This window comes from Parambassis ranga, chromosome 19, assembly GCF_900634625.1.
Source record: "Parambassis ranga chromosome 19, fParRan2.1, whole genome shotgun sequence".
NCBI lineage: Eukaryota > Metazoa > Chordata > Actinopteri > Ambassidae > Parambassis > Parambassis ranga.
This window is the reverse complement of record NC_041039.1, coordinates 3847128-3863697: the sequence shown is the minus strand read 5'-3', so window position 1 is coordinate 3863697 and position 16570 is coordinate 3847128. Positions and strand designations below refer to the sequence as shown.

The following is a 16570-nucleotide window of genomic DNA, read 5'->3' as shown; positions in this document are numbered from 1 at the left end:
CTCCTTTTGACTTGTCTGCTCGTGTATCTTTAACTCCCTTTCTTAAGTTTCTTTTATAATCCACCCTGTCCCTAATTTTTCTCAGTCTAGTTTCAGGTCTTTTGGTGTGCCTGAAGCTCCTTTCTATGTGACTCATAATCTATTTATAACTATCAGTAATTCCTATTGTACACTCAATCCCTTTTCAGCTTTTGTAGCAAGTGAAATGAAAGTGAAAAAAAGCTAAGTCAGCTGAATGCTGTTTATCTAAAATTTAAAGTGGTGTTAAACACGAGTGTATAGCATGTTGCTATATGTGTTAGTGGTACTACTGTAACATTTTTTTGGTCCAGGGAAAGCGTACAGTTTCAGTTCCTAAGCGTACTTTACATTCAGTGAGTGCACTGCCTGAAGCATCTCAGCATAATAGCTGTGTTTTGCTGCCTGAATTAGCATTGCTAGCATTCTTACTAGAACAACAGGGAGTCAAGTATATAGTTCTAAGTTTATTTTTAAAGAGAAAGAGCTTCATTTTTCTTCTTCTTGCACTACTGATTGTAGCAGCATGTTTTTGCTCTTCTCCAATGCAGTTTAAACATAAACATTGCTGCAATTCCAAGAGAACAGATATTAGTAGAATTTATGTTAACAATAGAAAACATTTTCTCTACACACACAGTCACACACTTGCTATCATAACCGGCAATAACAACTTCAGTCTTAAAATGGGCTGAATCCCAAACACAGAGGAGGTGCTAATAATAAAGCTGCCAAGATTTGTGTCTGGTTCTCTCTGTGTGTGTGTGTGTGTGTGTGTGTGTGTGTGTGTGTGTGTGTGTGTGTGTGTGTGTGTGTGTGTGTGTGTGTGTGTGTGTGTGTGTGTGTGTGTGTGTGTGTGTGTGTGTGTGTGTGTGTGTGTGTGTGTGTGTGTGTGTGTGTGTGTGTGATGGAGTGTGACTGATTGTAATGGATGAGGGACAGTGCTGCTTCCAGCAGATGCAGACTGTCTGTCTGATAGAGCATCTGTTGGTCTATTTGTGTTTGTTTAGGTGCATCCATGTGTGTTTTGTAGTGTTTGTTTACTCCTTTAAAAGTGTGCGTTTGCTGGACTTGAGACAGAAGAATTTGTTTTCTTGTCTCACATTGAGGAAGAATCCACAAAATAATCCAGTAGGATATTTTCAGAATGTCTATAACTGTGTACTTTAAATAATCTTCTTTAATAATGTTTTCTTTCCTTTGTTTGCTGAGCACATTACTGCTGACAATAAAAAGCTCAGAGAAACACTAGCAGATCTCTGAAGTGCAAGGAAAATCAATAATTTCTTAATTTTTTATTTATTTTTTGGTGGGCAATTTCTTGTAGCTGTCAAAGATTTACCGTGGAGCCTTTTGTGGTTTAGATTTCAGTTTTATCGCTGAGTGAAGTTATCTGATGTAAATCTCTGTGTGTCTGTGAGGTTTTTATAGTGTTTTAAAAATGTCTTCTCATATAGGACTTTTTCATTGTCTGACTGTCTGTCTGACTTAGAGAGAGAGAGAGAGAGAGAGAGAGCTGGGCCCTTCGATGACTCATTCAGCATTTTCACCAAGTAATGGAATATGCTGTATTGGCTAGGCTTGACAGAAATAGCATCTAGGTAGAAGTCGGCGTGGCTGTAAAACATTTATTTTCTCCCTGTCTTGTTTTGTTGGAGCTCTTAGTTCACTGCATAGCTAGATCCTAATATTAAACTGATGTGTAGTTGCTGAGTGTCTTATGCCAAGTTCATTAGCTTTACCAGCCTCCATTCCTCTGATTTTAGAATTTCCATCAGACTTTTTAACCAAGCTGCAGGAACTTGCTTCCAGTCAGCAGCAGGAGTGAGGTCCAAAACTGATGAGTGAAGCTTGACTGAAGCTTGTTCCATACTACTACAAGAACAGAGAACTCGCTCCTTGCTCCCCAGGTGGTAAGAGCAAAGAAAAAAGTTCGTTTCAGCACGGAGGTACCATACTCCGCGAGAAGTGTGTGTGCATACGGCCCTCCCACGCAGCACACGTCACACACAAAAGGTTGACAATGCAATTGTATTACAAATTGTGAGCACTGGGTGTATAGCATGACAATAGATAGAAGATTAGTGTAGCTGACTGTAGCAGACCTCTGGTATGTGTGAATTTAATTCTGTGAACGTGTGGATGACTGTCTGGAATAATACATCCCGTGTTTAAGGTGCGCGTCCAGCCACTGTAACGCCGAGATCAATACTGGGATTAATTTTTATCGCCACCTTTTGGACAGACACAATCCTCTGTGCACCGTGTTTCTCCTTCCAAGTTTGCCAGCTGCTCATCTAAACTGTCCGTCGTTGTACCTCCTCCTTCTGTCTGTGTGTTCTGCACCTGAAGAACCTCTTGTGCTTCTCCACCTTCATCACGCCTTCTTAATTCCGACCAATCACAGAATTGTTCTCCCACACCACTGAGAGAAAGTTCTGCCCGGGCCATGTGTCCGAGAGAGCTGCAGAACAGGCACCTTGAGAGAAAAATGACGTCATTTTGTGGGCGTAATGTCGGCAGCAAGAAGCGAGTTCTCTGTTCTCGTGGAGTATGGATCCAGCTTCACAGCTGATGTTCATCTCAAAGGTGTTGGGTTAAAATTGGGGTAATACAGACACTGATTCCTGTGCAGAAGCTGAAGAACTCCTTTCCAAATACAATTATTTGTATGGGAGGGTTGCTGTGGCTGCTGATCCCTCCCTGTTTTATCTTCAATCTTGCTTTCTGCAACGTCAGCCTTCTATTATTACATGCTAATCACTTTGGATTGTGACGAGAGCACAGGATACCTCTCTCCTCTGTCTCTTTTTGTAAATCACCCTCTCCTAGACACACATACACAAATTTTTACTCAACCCAGCATCAGACACATCACAGACATACTTCATCACAGGCTTCTTTGCAGTAGTGGATGAAACGAGAAGCTTGTCAGACAGTTTCAAGCATGCAGCAGACCACTCTGCGTTTTCATTCATGCTCCCTTCTTCCTCCACTAGTTCTCTCTGACCTACATATAGGAATCAGTATCACACACACTTTCACTCTTTCTGTCTCATTCTCTAATGCCACATTTATTTCCTCTCCTGTTCTCCTGAGTTTCCATCACAGTCTCAGTTGCCTCCTATCTTGAGTTTTATTCATCATCATATTGCACGTTTGTGTCCTCCTCTTTTTACCTCTTTTTTTCTGAGGTTTTATCAAACCTAACTGCAATACATATAATATTAGATAGCATGCTATCCATCTTCAAACTGCTTATGCGGGGGCAGCAGTCTAAGCAGAGACAGCCAGACTTCACTCCAGGCCGCTTCTTCCAGCACTTCCGGGGGAATCCTGAGGCGTTCCCAGGCCAACCAAGAGACATAATCTCTCAACTGTGTCCTGGGTCTGCCCTGGGGTCTCCACCCAATGAGACATGCCTGGAACACCTCTCCAGGGAGGCATCCAGGGGCATCCGAAACAGCTGTAATCTGAGCCCCTCTCAAGTGACCAAGCTCCTCACCCTATATCTAAGGGAGCACCCGACCACTGTTCGAGGGAAACTTATTTTCGGTCTACCCAGTGGTTGTACAGCTTCCTTAAATGTAGTGTCACTTCAATAGTTAGCAGTTTCAGACTAAATGGCACTCACTGATGAACTTGAATTGGACCGCCTGGATAATGGGCAGTGCATTTATAGCACATACAGGCTGATGTAACAGTGGTCTTTCAGATAAATGGTTTTAAGGCCTTGCTCCTTTAGTACACTTTTCTGAGAAGCGCTTTGCAGTGTTATTGCTCACTTTGGTCTCTCTTTTTCTATCTCTCTTTGCAGCTTTCACCAACTGACAAGACTTTGGAGTTTGACAGAGACTTTCGCATCAGGCACTATGCAGGAGATGTGGCGTAAGTGTCTTAAAGTTTTATTTATCGGGGGGAAAAGCTTTTACTGATGATTCATCCTCTTTTCCACATTTGTACAGTTTTACATAATAATGCAACAGAGCTGCTGACTAAAACCAGAGGCCTCTTGACGAGCAGATAGAGGCTTGGATTCAATAACAGAAACTAACTTTTCATAATCCCTGTTCCTTTATCTATGTAATATTGGAATTTTTGCCATATTGTATTTTCTTTTTGAGGTTAAATGCAGTGTTATACTGCTTCTTTTCTAAATCTTTCCTTCAATAATTTCTGTTTGTTTTGTCATCAATCATTACAACCCTGAACAGGTTTGACAATTTCCAGTTGTATTTAAATTAATACATTTTCTGCAACATGAAGGAGAAACATCAAATAACCACAAAAATAATTATAATAACAGTGTAAATAACTTTTTTAGCACAAGGTTTTTTCCTGTTGGTTTAATTTGTGCTAAATAAATAATAATTGACAGTGAAAAAAGTTATATGTTGTCCATCTAAAATTGTATTTTCCTAATACCCAGGTAAACCCAAACATTTCAATAACATCTTAATCTCAAGACAAAAAACAGCATTTCTCCCAGTCCCTGAAGTGTTTGGACACCATTCAAAAGACTAAATCACAGTCACTAAGCCCCCCAAATGTGCTCTTAGAGAAACATGTTGAGCCTCTTTGTGAGGACTAAAGGGTCTACCACCTGGGGGACAACTCAGGCAGAGGAGCAGTGTCTGACTGCCAGGCTTGATTGATCCCTGAGCCACTTAAACCGGGCAGGTGGCAGCATGCACCTCAAATCACACAGCATGGAGTATAACAGCTCTGATATTTATAACATCTTCATCACCAACAGCGTAAATTAACTTCATGTACATTAACATAGTTGTTAGCACTATGCAGCTCTGTGGCTGAATAGGATTCATTTATATTTGGGTGATTCAGTTTAAAGCAAATGTCACAGTAATTATGGAGTTACAGAGAGTAAGCAGGACAGTATTGGAACATGCATTTACCTGCCTTTTCTTTTTCTGCAGGTACTCAGTGGTGGGTTTTATTGATAAGAACAAAGACACTCTGTTCCAGGATTTTAAGAGACTGCTGTATAACAGGTAACACACACTCTGAGTAATACACACCATTTCAATCACCTCCACACACTCTTTCAAGTATTCGGGTACCGTACTTTTGATTACGCCAATTCAAAAGAACATCTTTTTTTTCTCTCATCTGTCCAGTTCCAATCCAGTCCTGAAGGCAATGTGGCCTGAGGGCAAACTGAGCATCACTGAAGTCACCAAACGACCGCTGACTGCTGCTACACTCTTCAAAAACTCCATGATCTCACTGGTAGAGAACCTTGCCTGCAAGGTGACGTGTTACCATTGTACCATTGTACATGTTATGATCCTTCACTACATGATCTTAAAAATGTTTGAGAAGATTAAAAGACAAGAAATCCAAGGTTGAAGCTACCATTTTTGTTCTTAAAGAAAAAACGTCCTTGTGACTTAGACAATATTAGATGATATTTCTATGTGTAATAATATAGGACAGCGTCAGTCCAGCGTAGCAACACTGAATCTCATCTACATTCATGTGCGCTCCTCAAAGTGTGTTACAGGTCAGTGATGTGTGATGTGTGAAAGAAATCAAGCATCCTGCTCTCTGTTGCCCCTATAGGAACCGTACTATGTTCGCTGCATCAAGCCCAACGATGTAAAATCACCCCTACTGTTCGAGCAGGAACGTTGCCGCCATCAGGTGGAATACCTCGGGCTGCTAGAGAACGTCAGGGTGCGTCGTGCTGGCTTTGCCTACAGACAGACATACCCTCGCTTCCTACAGAGGTACCCCACAACAATTGTTTTTTTTTTCAATCTTAAAACAGTGTAGCTATAAATTCCTAGGCTAATTTTAAATGCCAGACAATTGTTTCAAATTGTTTTCATTGTTTCCTTAAAACAAGAAACAAATAGACCATAAATATGATGCACTCCCCCGAGTGGCGAAACGTCATCAAAAAAGGAAAAACAATCCTTGAGTCCAGTTGTCTCCAGCAGTCATTCCAAAATAACATCATCATCATCCTCGTTTTGTCATTTTCATACAAGCATAATATTTGTGTCCTGAGTAAGATTTGATTGTAATTACTTGAGATGTTGATTAAAAACATCTTAATGTGCTGAAAAATCACCCACAAGTGGAGCAAAAATGCCAGATGCCAAACATTTAAAAGCACATAACTAACTATTTTTGCAATTTCAAATGCAATCAACTGTTTGTATCTGTAGAGCAAAACATAGGGAGTTCAAGTAATTGATTTGTCAGTAAACAAATTACCAAGTCTTTAGTTATTATAGTTAATATAAATTATTAATTATTATTATTTAATTAAATTAAATTATAAATGTCATCTGGTTTTGGTTCCCATGTCACTTGACAAAAGAAGAGTCCATCATCTGAGATTCCCAGAATTCTTGATGTCACTCATATGACATCTTTCATCTTCATGTTCCCCTGCAGAGGTCAAGTGACAGCGATGCAGTAGCTCTACATCATTGCATCACCCTGATAATCCTCAGAAAATCTTCATGCAGTGTCCATCGTGTAGTAAATGAGATATTAAGCCTTTTTAGGATATTTTTGGCATTGGAGTTTTAATTCAAAACTAAGTTTTAGTGGAATTTTTAAATATATTACCATGCATGCACACACACACAGTAGGCCTGCCCTTGGTACCCATCTGTCACAATCACCCACTGCCCTTATAAGAATCATGGTGGACTAAGGATTAGGTCTTTTGCATAACAAGTCATCTAAGGCTGTGACATTAGTCTTACTGATACATACGTTCAGATACGTACTGATTTGATCTGACATTATGTATTGATAGTATTACCTCACAGCCTTACCAGTGGGTTGGCTGTGAAATGACACTGGAGGGGACCTGTAAAAAAACACTTTTTTTTTTTTAGAAAAAAAAAAACAAAAACTGAGTAGGACCTGCAGGAAGTTTTAAATAATGACACAATGACACAAACATAATACACTGGTGTATTTCCGCATATGTATATCTACAGAATTTTCCCTCTGGGATAAATAAAGCGATTCTGATTCTGATGTCCACTTTGTCCCTTCTCCAGGTACAAGATGATTTCTGAGTTCACCTGGCCAAACCATGACCTGCCATCAGACAAAGACGCAGTAAAGAGGCTCCTGCAGGGTTGTGGATTTGACCACGATGTGGCTTATGGCAAAACAAAGGTCTTTATCCGCACACCACGCACTCTCTTCAGCTTGGAAGAGCAGCGAGCAGAAATGGTCCAAAGAATCGTTCTTTTCCTCCAGAAGGTTAGTCTGACTGTATGTTCTGTAACCAAAAACTTATCAGTTTGAAACTGACGCATCATTAGTCTAAGCCATGGGAAATTCAGTTTGTGATTAGGGTCCGTAAATGGAGAAGCTGCTGAAAGCTCCCCTCTGTATCTAATTTAATTTTAAATAAATAATTTTACCTTGATTTCTAACCAGTGAACTGAATTGAGAAATGCCCTGTTTCAGTTTTAATGATAAAGAAAAAGCTAATAATTGCAAACAAAAGGCGGGAACACAGGGGAAGTAAAACACATGGACAAGCCCAAGGTAGACAGGACTTTTAAAAGTAAAACAGGAAACAAACCAAACCAACAGGAACATAACACAAACAGCCAGAAACAGGACAATACATGGAACACAACAAATCCAGAAAAACCCCAAAAATGTGAAAATAACAAAGCAACCATGATATAATTGCTAAGCATGAAAATAACCAAAAAACAAGAATCAAAGAAATAACCAAAATACCAAATCATGACATCCCGTGTTCTGCATATGAATAAGCTTTGAAAAGCTCGGGTTCTTTTCAGGAATACAAGCAGGGAGGTATTTTTGGAGCTGATTTAATCTTTAGCTTTTAGCATACCAATATAATTCTCCATCTCTGAGGGTGACTGTTGTTTGGACCAAACATATTATGTTATAAATCAAAATAATTGACACCTTATACTGGCTCCTCTGTAGCAGCATATGAATGATTCACTGGAGCTGTTTTTAATTGATCAGTTATGAATATAGATGACTGTGTGCCTGAATGCAGTAGTTGTTAAGCCCATTGTGAATCATAGAATTGATGATGTCATCTTCAGGTAAGATGCCAATATTTTGCCGTGACTATGTTGCCTGGCGTCTTTGGTAGATGAGAGAGATTAGTTTCTAAATTAGGTCTACTCATCTGTCAGGACATGAATGCTTAAAAATCTGACAGATAGCCAGGTAGCACTGTATCCCACACTTATGGAGCCACATAATTACATGATACTTGTTCTTCAACCTGTCAGGAGATAAGGTCAGATTCCTCCACACCTTGCTGCTTTCATGTCTGCTGTTCCCAAAGAGACCCTCCAAGCTCTCAGACATGAAAGGGTTAGCCAAGCCAGATTAACTTCTGTGGAGGATTGATTGGTTGACCTCTGTATTGATCTACATGACCCTTTGCAGAATCTTTCCACAGACATAGCAGACGGATGCTCTTTCTACCACACCCTCAAGACAATCCTTCTTGTATCTCACAGGATGAGCTGGCTTTGATAATGAAGGGAAAGCCCAGAGGAATCACAGCTTTCTCACCAAAACAAACATCCTAGAATGTGAGAAGAGGGGGTATTTAATCTTGTGCTCAGTATGTGTTTCCTACAAAGACTTGTGCATTCCAAATCATGCTATATGCACCCTGTGACACACAAAATCAAATAGTGTTGTGACAGCAGAATTGACTCCTGTAGATATTGTTAATCGTTGTTACTCAAACAGACATCCCAGTCTGAGTCTGATCTGCTGCACCAAGCAATCCCCTTATCAGCACCTGGCACACCATGGCAGTTGGGACCAATCGGCATATAAGACCGAGGCTCAGACATACTTGTTGTCCTTCTGTTTACCTAATGGAATTTTTAGTAATACCACTTTCTCTGTCCCTTCAAACCTGAGAAACATTAGATGTGATTTCTCAGACTAAAGACAGATTGAGTGCCACCTATCATTGTGCCAATGCCCATCCATAATGGGAAAACCCTGGGCTCTCATTTTAACCATTTATATTATCAATTGCCTCCTCCTCTCAGGAGAGGGGAAGGGGCTAACTGGAGAAAAGGAAAGGGTCAAGACAAGTGGTGCCTGTATTTATTCGTCCATCCATCAGTCCTTTTTTTCTTTATTCGCCCTTTCTTCAGTGCAGCCCCACTTACCTTTTTTGTTCTGCTCGTGTTGTGCCACAGCCACATTTTGTGCAATCCTGCAGTGATGGCTTGAAACCCCACCGTGTACAAAGCAATCCAATCATTACCACTCTTGAGAACTCTTAAGAATAGCAACTGGAACAGTCCAAAATAAATACAGATGCTATAAGTTATACATGGACCACCCCACATTCTCCCTGTGTTAAAATGAATATTTCATAAATTCAAACTCAGCTGTCCACATCACAGTAACTATCAGTGCTTGTCGGAGCAGGGGCGATGACGAGACAGGAACCTCCCCCTGTAGATTCTGAGCTGCAGCCTTAAAGGTAGGGTAGGAGATTTCATTCTGATAAACTTTTTGTTAAATTAGCGTAACTTCTCTTTACAATCAGATAGCAACCCATTAGTTAGACAGTTTCGCATTGAAACAAAGAATATTAATCATTTGTGGAAGCTATAAAATGCTAAAAATATCAGCCAACTATCCAGGTGGACCCTGAACGGAGTATTGGCTGGTTGTCACTCTCTGAGTCTAATAGGCAGTGCTAGTTTAAGGTGGACTCCATCACCACTCTGAATAAAAAAAATTAAATTAATTAATTAATTAATTAAAAAAAAATCAAGAATGATTACAGTCACTATAGACAAACTTAATACTAGCAGATATAGCTACACTAAACATGATACATGAATGACCACTAAAAATAGATAGGTAACATTAATTACAAACAAAAAAGGTTTAAAAGTAATGTAGCTCTATAGGAAAATGACTGCTGCTCTCTCAGCACAAATATGTGACAAAGTTGATGTGATTTGATCTGTTCAATATGTTAAAATGGTAATAATTTAGTGTACAATCAATGCTATTATGACTCACCATTTTTGTTTCAGTGTGTTGGTTTTATTGCTGGTTTCTCAAACATGTTTGACTTGTGTGAGTTATTTTAGTCTTATACTGCTGACCATTGGCAATATTTCTCCAATCTGTTTGTCCAGTCCCATCTGATTGATCGATGAGCCGTTCAGACTTATTACATTCACCTCTCAATACGTCCCTCTCATTGAGACTGTAAAGTTCAAATTCAGTTTGAACACATTTGATTCATGTCATTACAGAACATTAGCCCAGAGATAACAATGTCAAATGACATGATACTGGGAGTGGGAAAGGAGGAATCGGCATCAGTGTCGTGATGTTGACGTTACTGGCGAGTGTGTGCCATTCACTAAAACACTTTATTGATTTATGATAATGACTGCTGACCTGAGCCTCGGCCCCATGTCTCCCTCTGAGGGCCTTTGGTCAGTGCACGTTGCAGCTTCACTAAATTGTGTCACACAGGCTTGATCTTGCCCCGCCCCAGCCCTCCCTACATATTGGCATGTCACAGGAAAACCAGCTCAATATCCCCAGAGGACGTGGAAACTCAGGCACTCAGCAGCAGATTGCAGTCAAGTGTGTCAATGGTAGAGAGCAGCCCTGTCTGTCTTTCCATGTTGGAATTTTGTGGTTGCATGTTTTGGTTGTACCATTAAACAATAAAGTTCAGTTTAAATAACCATTTATTAGAGCAACAGACAGTAATCGGATTGTCTGGGTTTTGCAAAACAGAGAGCAACTGTAAAATAATTTAAAGTAATTTTTTTCAACAGTGGCCCTTCTGTCACCCTTGCACATGTAATGTGCAATTGGTCTTACCCAGTGTTCATTTCAAACATACTGCCAACCCCTTGAATGAAAACCTCAGCAATCTGTCCCACTTTGTTGCAACCAAAGATCCCCAATCTGGCTTTGATGAGCTCGTAAATCCAGAGCCCCGTAGCGTGGTGAGGGCAGGTTCCATGATGCCAGAGTCTCTAAAAGGATGATCAGATGGCTTTATTGGCCAGGAGAGTGAAGGGGCAGACTGTCAGGGGCCTTGTTATTGGCCTGATTTATCCACAGTCCCTCGAGTATCATCTTCATCAGCCTGCCATCGTCATTGCAGCCCAATTGCAGCATTGTTTAAGAAGCAGAATATGTGTGTGCTTGTGGCTAGATGGATGCCCCATCATAATTCTCCATCACACATCTTAATGAGGCTCCAAAGACAGTAGAGACAGTTTGTGACTGCCGCTGTCTGATTCATTGTTGCTTTATTGTCTTTTTTTTTTCTTTCACCTCAGAACTCAGGCATAATTAGTGACTTGTAGCTTGTATAAACACAGTTGTGATCTGGCACAGGCCTGTGCACCATGTGGATGTCAGGCAACAACATCTTAACTCAGCTTTCACTGAAGCTCTAATTTGCCAATTGTTTGCTGAGTGTACAATGTGAGCACATATGGGTGTGTCAAAAACACAACAGTATCATCTAATGGCTAATGGTACATAATATATAAAATATATAAAAATGTGTTCAAAACATTCTTACAATAGTAATAAAATATGTGGAAATCAAAATACAGTTTTTATATAGGGGGTCAGATTAGTGGTTTTTAGCTACAAAAATAGTATTAGTAAGTTCAGTTCTCACCTTCAAAACACATTATAAAACACTCTATATACAGAATTTAGATTTGTTTCTTAGATCAAGAAGTCATTCTTTTTTTCAGACTCCTGGCATCACCCCTAGGTCTCCTGAAGGGGGCTCTGAGTGATCAGTGTGGTGACAGAGATTTTCTATATGGAGAGAATTCACACACTGTGAACACCCTATGGGGGACCCTCCAGAGACAGTCTAAATTGAATGGAGTCCAAAAATGTTTTTAGTGTTACTCAATACAGGGGGTAAAACAATAGATACAGTTTCATGTCTGATTTTTAGTAACCACAAGCCACTTCACACTATCCACTATTTTTAATTCAACCCATCCTACATATACAGTCTATATCAGAAGACTCTGGCTGCTATAGAGGAACTATTCTCTCCTGTTGTTGTCAGTTGTAATTAGAACTGACCAGTGAGCATCCTTTAGCAGAATGCTAGCATGTTATCCTGATAATTATCTTTGCTGTAAGAATTGTGGTCTTTTAAAAATTTATTTCTAGTGTACAACAAAAACGGTTATAGCCAAAAAGTGAAATCAAACGGGAGCTTTTTGTGACTAGCAAGCATAATTTATTTTAGCTATTTAGCTACTTTTACTTTTTTACATAGGGAACTGTTGCAAACACTCTTTAGCCAGAGTGATTTCAGTTTCTGTACACTGGCATGAATAGGGGGTGGAGATTCTCTCCACTTAGCTGCACCTGACTCAGTCTGTTTCATGCAGAGCTGAGTGGTGTAAGTCATGTGTAGGCAGACAGTTAGCCATCTATGACCATACCTGCCTGTCGTTAGACATAGAGGCTTCTGTTTCCTTTTAGATAGACAGCATGAATGGTGCCAAAGGAAAAGTAAATAAAAAAAAATCACACAAATTGGCCTGGAGCTTGATCACTGTGAATAAAACAATGTAAACATGATGACTTTGGCTTCTGATTAAACTGTACACCATGTGGCTATGTAGCTGTTTTGTTGAAATGAGGTTATCTACACAGGAAATTATTCATACCAGTAGATGCAAAGTGATGTATGCATTTGTGGTTGGTATATAAATGGAAATGGTCAGATTCTTCTCATACTGGGGCCATTGTGACAATAGTGTTTGACCCAGTGCTTGCTTTCAAAACATTGCCAAATTTACTGTAGCACTCTTTTCTGAATGCAGTCAGAGCTACTGACGATTAGCCTCGTTTCTCAGAGACGACAGAGTCATCTTGCATTTAGTTAAACCCAGTTAAACCCATCCCTCCCACCTCTGTCACCCTTAGAGAGTGATCTCAGGGGTCGATTCTTCTTTTCTCACTCTCATGCTCTCATGCATTATATATTAGAGACAGTACAGCATGAAGGAAACAGATCACAAATAAAACTCTTATCTTCTTATCTTATCTCTTATCTTCAATTTAGAAACATGTTACATTCCTTTACGGTAGTTCAAAAGTGGCATTTTTATGTTAGCAAACAAACTTGAATATATATTTCCAGTTGGTATGATAAAAAAATAAAATTAGCCTCATTAAACAAGTAGTGCATGACTTATCTTCCTCTCCCAGTTATTACACCACCGGTCTCATCAGGTGAAAACCGCCTCCTTCACAGTTTTAGTATGCAAATGCAAGAAATCCTTTCCTTTGTCATCAGCCTCCCCCACACTTACAAACATTAAATATTTATGATCTCTGTGATCATTGTGCATTGCAGAGATGATATGCAGAAATGCCTCCAGTGCAGGCTGCAGTGTTACTGTACAGTATGTCTGTGGCCCTGGACCACTGAACACTGTAGTATTTAGGAACACAATGTGAAAATAACTGTGTATACAAGGCTAAGGCTAAGGTAAAAGAAGAGCATATGGTGGTGATTTTTGTGAGGGTGGATTAGGAGTTATGGCTCCCCAGGGTCCCACTTACATCTATTATTCATCTTTAGGAGGGTCTGATAGCCACTCAACCTGTGTTTGGTTACAGGCAGGCTAGAGGGGGTTTCTTATTTTAGCCCTCTTTTAGTCAGAATCCATGCTGTTAACGTATAACATACAAATGTATAGCAACTTGTCATGTCTTTTGAAAACACAATTTAGAATTTGTTCCTAAGTGCAGAGGTTGTGCGTCATTTTTTGTCTCTGTTGCAAAAGCCTCAAAATAGCCCTGTGATAGGTGGTTTCTACATAAAAAAGATCTGTACAGCAACTCTGAGGGTCTCATCTCTTTTGCATAAGTTTAAGTTTATTATTTAAGGTTCAGGTCATGGAGTATCTACATACATTACTAACTCTTGCTTGCTGTTATCTTATTTTCCATGTGTTAAGGTGTGGAGGGGAACCATAGCCAGAATGCGATATCGGCGAATGCGAGCTGCCTTGATCATCCTGCAGGCCTACCGTCGCTACAAGGTCAAGTCCTACATCCGTGAGGTCAACCGACGCTTTAAAAATGTACGATCCATGAAGGATTATGGAAGACATGTGAAGTGGCCCACACCTCCCAAGGTCCTCCGCAAGTTTGAAGAGGCACTTAAGAGCATCTACAACAGGTAGATAAAAGACATGACAGCAGTGCTTTATCTGTTCTGCAAATAGAGCTTCTGTACCTGCATAGAGTAGATTTTGTGTCATTTCATGTCCAAAATGAATCAAATATAAACTGCATTTAAATCATTGTTCTCAAATGACTCTTTCAGAGGCAGGATATGAAGCCTTTTCAGATTAAATGTTTTCTGTTGCTTTCTTTTGAAGAACATTTTCCCAAATTGGCCAAACTAAAAGTGAATTTTAACCCACTGCACAAAACAAAACTGGCCTTGAGTGTTATTTTACATCGAGATGAGTCCGTTTGAAGCAGCTTACACATGTTTCCTTCTACCTTGGGCTCACACTGTGCATCGATTTTTCCTTCTGCATCAAAGACTCATCACTGCCTTTCATCCAGATGTCTGTTTCTTGGCTTTTTTTTCCTATTTGAAGCAGGGCACAGTTAGAAAATAGCCCTACTAGAGAATTATGTTGGTTGTCAGGATGTGTGAGTGAAAGGGCATTAAGTAAAGTACAGTACAGCTGGGGTCTGCTGCACCACCCCACTGACTCAGCTACAGTATCAGGCCTTTGTGCAGCATTCTTGATACAGAGATTCGATTTTTCTTTGCTCTTAGTTTGCTGTTTGTGTGTGCTTACCTGTAGGTGGTGGGCATGGACGTTGATCAAAGACCTCTCTCCAGAGGAGGCACTGCAGGTGAGGGCCAAGGTTGCCAGCCTAGAGACCCTAAAGGGCCAGAGGGCTGACTTGGGGCTACAGAGAGCCTGGGAAGGAAATTATCTGGTGAGTAGTGTGAATGAGGATGGAGCAGAGAATGGATTTATTGTACTGTGACACATACTGTTACACCTTTTTCTACAATAAAATTCATTCATTATGTTGCTTATTTAGGGTTATTCTTTGGTGTTTTCAGAGTCACTGTATTTGAACTGAAAACTGTTTTAACATTTATCTGTGATTTCTGTGTCACCAGAAACAGGACAGCCCTGACATGGCTTCATCCTTCACTCTGGTTTCCAGTGAGCTACAGCGGAAAGACAAATTCATGAGAGTTCTGTTCTCCTGCAATGTGCGCAAGGTAGAAGGCCTTTAAATGTGATATAAGTTTCCATACAGAAAAAGATACCTGCTCCAGGCCTGCCCCCTCTCCCTGCAGGGTGCTGGTGTGCTTTTTTTCACCAACTGTATCCTGCGGGGTGACTAATGAGGAGCTTTGTGTTTTCCAGATCAACCGCTTCCACAAGGCAGAGAACCGGGCTGTGCTCATCACTGACCGCCACCTGTACAAGATGGACCCCCTGAAGCAGTACAAGCCCATGAAGAGCATTCCCCTGTACAATGTAGGACCACCTTCCTACTGCTTTTATTAGTGCAGAAAACAAATTAATAAACAAAGGGCTGCTCTTTGTTACAACATAGTGCGGAGGTTACTGTGTAGCAACTTGTCAACATGCAAAAACCACACTCAACCCTACAATAATTTCAGTTCACACTGTGATAGGTCCATTAATGCTGCTACACAGCCTCAGCACAGCAGGCTGTTTCCATGGCAAATTTATCCTGTGTGTATCACATGACTCGTTTTTTTACAGCTGTCATGTAGAGTAGCATCTAAGGTTACATTATTTCCATTTTCTCTTCTTTTATTTAATCTGCTTACACAAATGTAATCCCTCTCTCAAGGTTATCAACCTTTCTCTGAGGAGATCAGGTTTCAGTTCTATGCTTCCAAATTCATAATGCTTTTACCATCATCTAAGCCTTACTTTAAGCAATTGTTCATGTAGTTATATAGTTATTGCTGAAGCACTGTACATATTATAACTTCTCTAAAGCCACAAATTAATGTTTAACAGATGGGATGTAATGAATTCATTTGGGCCAGGGGATAAGTTTACACAGCCAAATATTTCCCCTGTAATTTACGATTTAAACAGGTCACATATAAATTCTCCCCCTCTACAGTAGAGACCAAAACCCTTTTTGATACCAGGTTGTAAACTTTAATAATAAAGCTGGACTTTTTAACAAGTAGGTCTATGGGGATTGACTCATTTTTTGAGCCAGCCTCAATGGAGAGTCTAGGAACTGCAGTTTTTAGAATATCCTCTCTGGTGTTTTGGTAAGTTAAGTTCAACTGTCAGATTTCCATTCCATTCCACATGCTTCCCTGTTATGCTAAAACATATATAAATACAATACATAGTTTCTCAGCATGTATGATGTTTATTGCATGTATGTCTCTTTCTCTCTTTTGTCCTCTGTCCTGTCTTCTTCTCCGAATGTCTTCTCTTTCTTGTGAGCCAGGTCCTGC

At 40.1% G+C, this 16570-nt stretch overlaps 1 protein-coding gene across 1 annotated transcript in view; it reads left to right on the top strand.

Moving 5' to 3' along the window:
* Window positions 1–16570, top strand: part of myo1d (myosin 1D) — a 59495-nt gene that overhangs the window by 22683 nt on the left and 20242 nt on the right. The window contains exons 12-20 of the mRNA XM_028430290.1: window positions 3836–3906; window positions 4956–5030; window positions 5157–5289; window positions 5602–5768; window positions 7065–7272; window positions 14034–14257; window positions 14901–15039; window positions 15230–15334; window positions 15483–15596. Coding sequence (XP_028286091.1) covers window positions 3836–3906; window positions 4956–5030; window positions 5157–5289; window positions 5602–5768; window positions 7065–7272; window positions 14034–14257; window positions 14901–15039; window positions 15230–15334; window positions 15483–15596 — 1236 coding nt within the window. The remainder of the gene's footprint in view (window positions 1–3835; window positions 3907–4955; window positions 5031–5156; window positions 5290–5601; window positions 5769–7064; window positions 7273–14033; window positions 14258–14900; window positions 15040–15229; window positions 15335–15482; window positions 15597–16570) is intronic.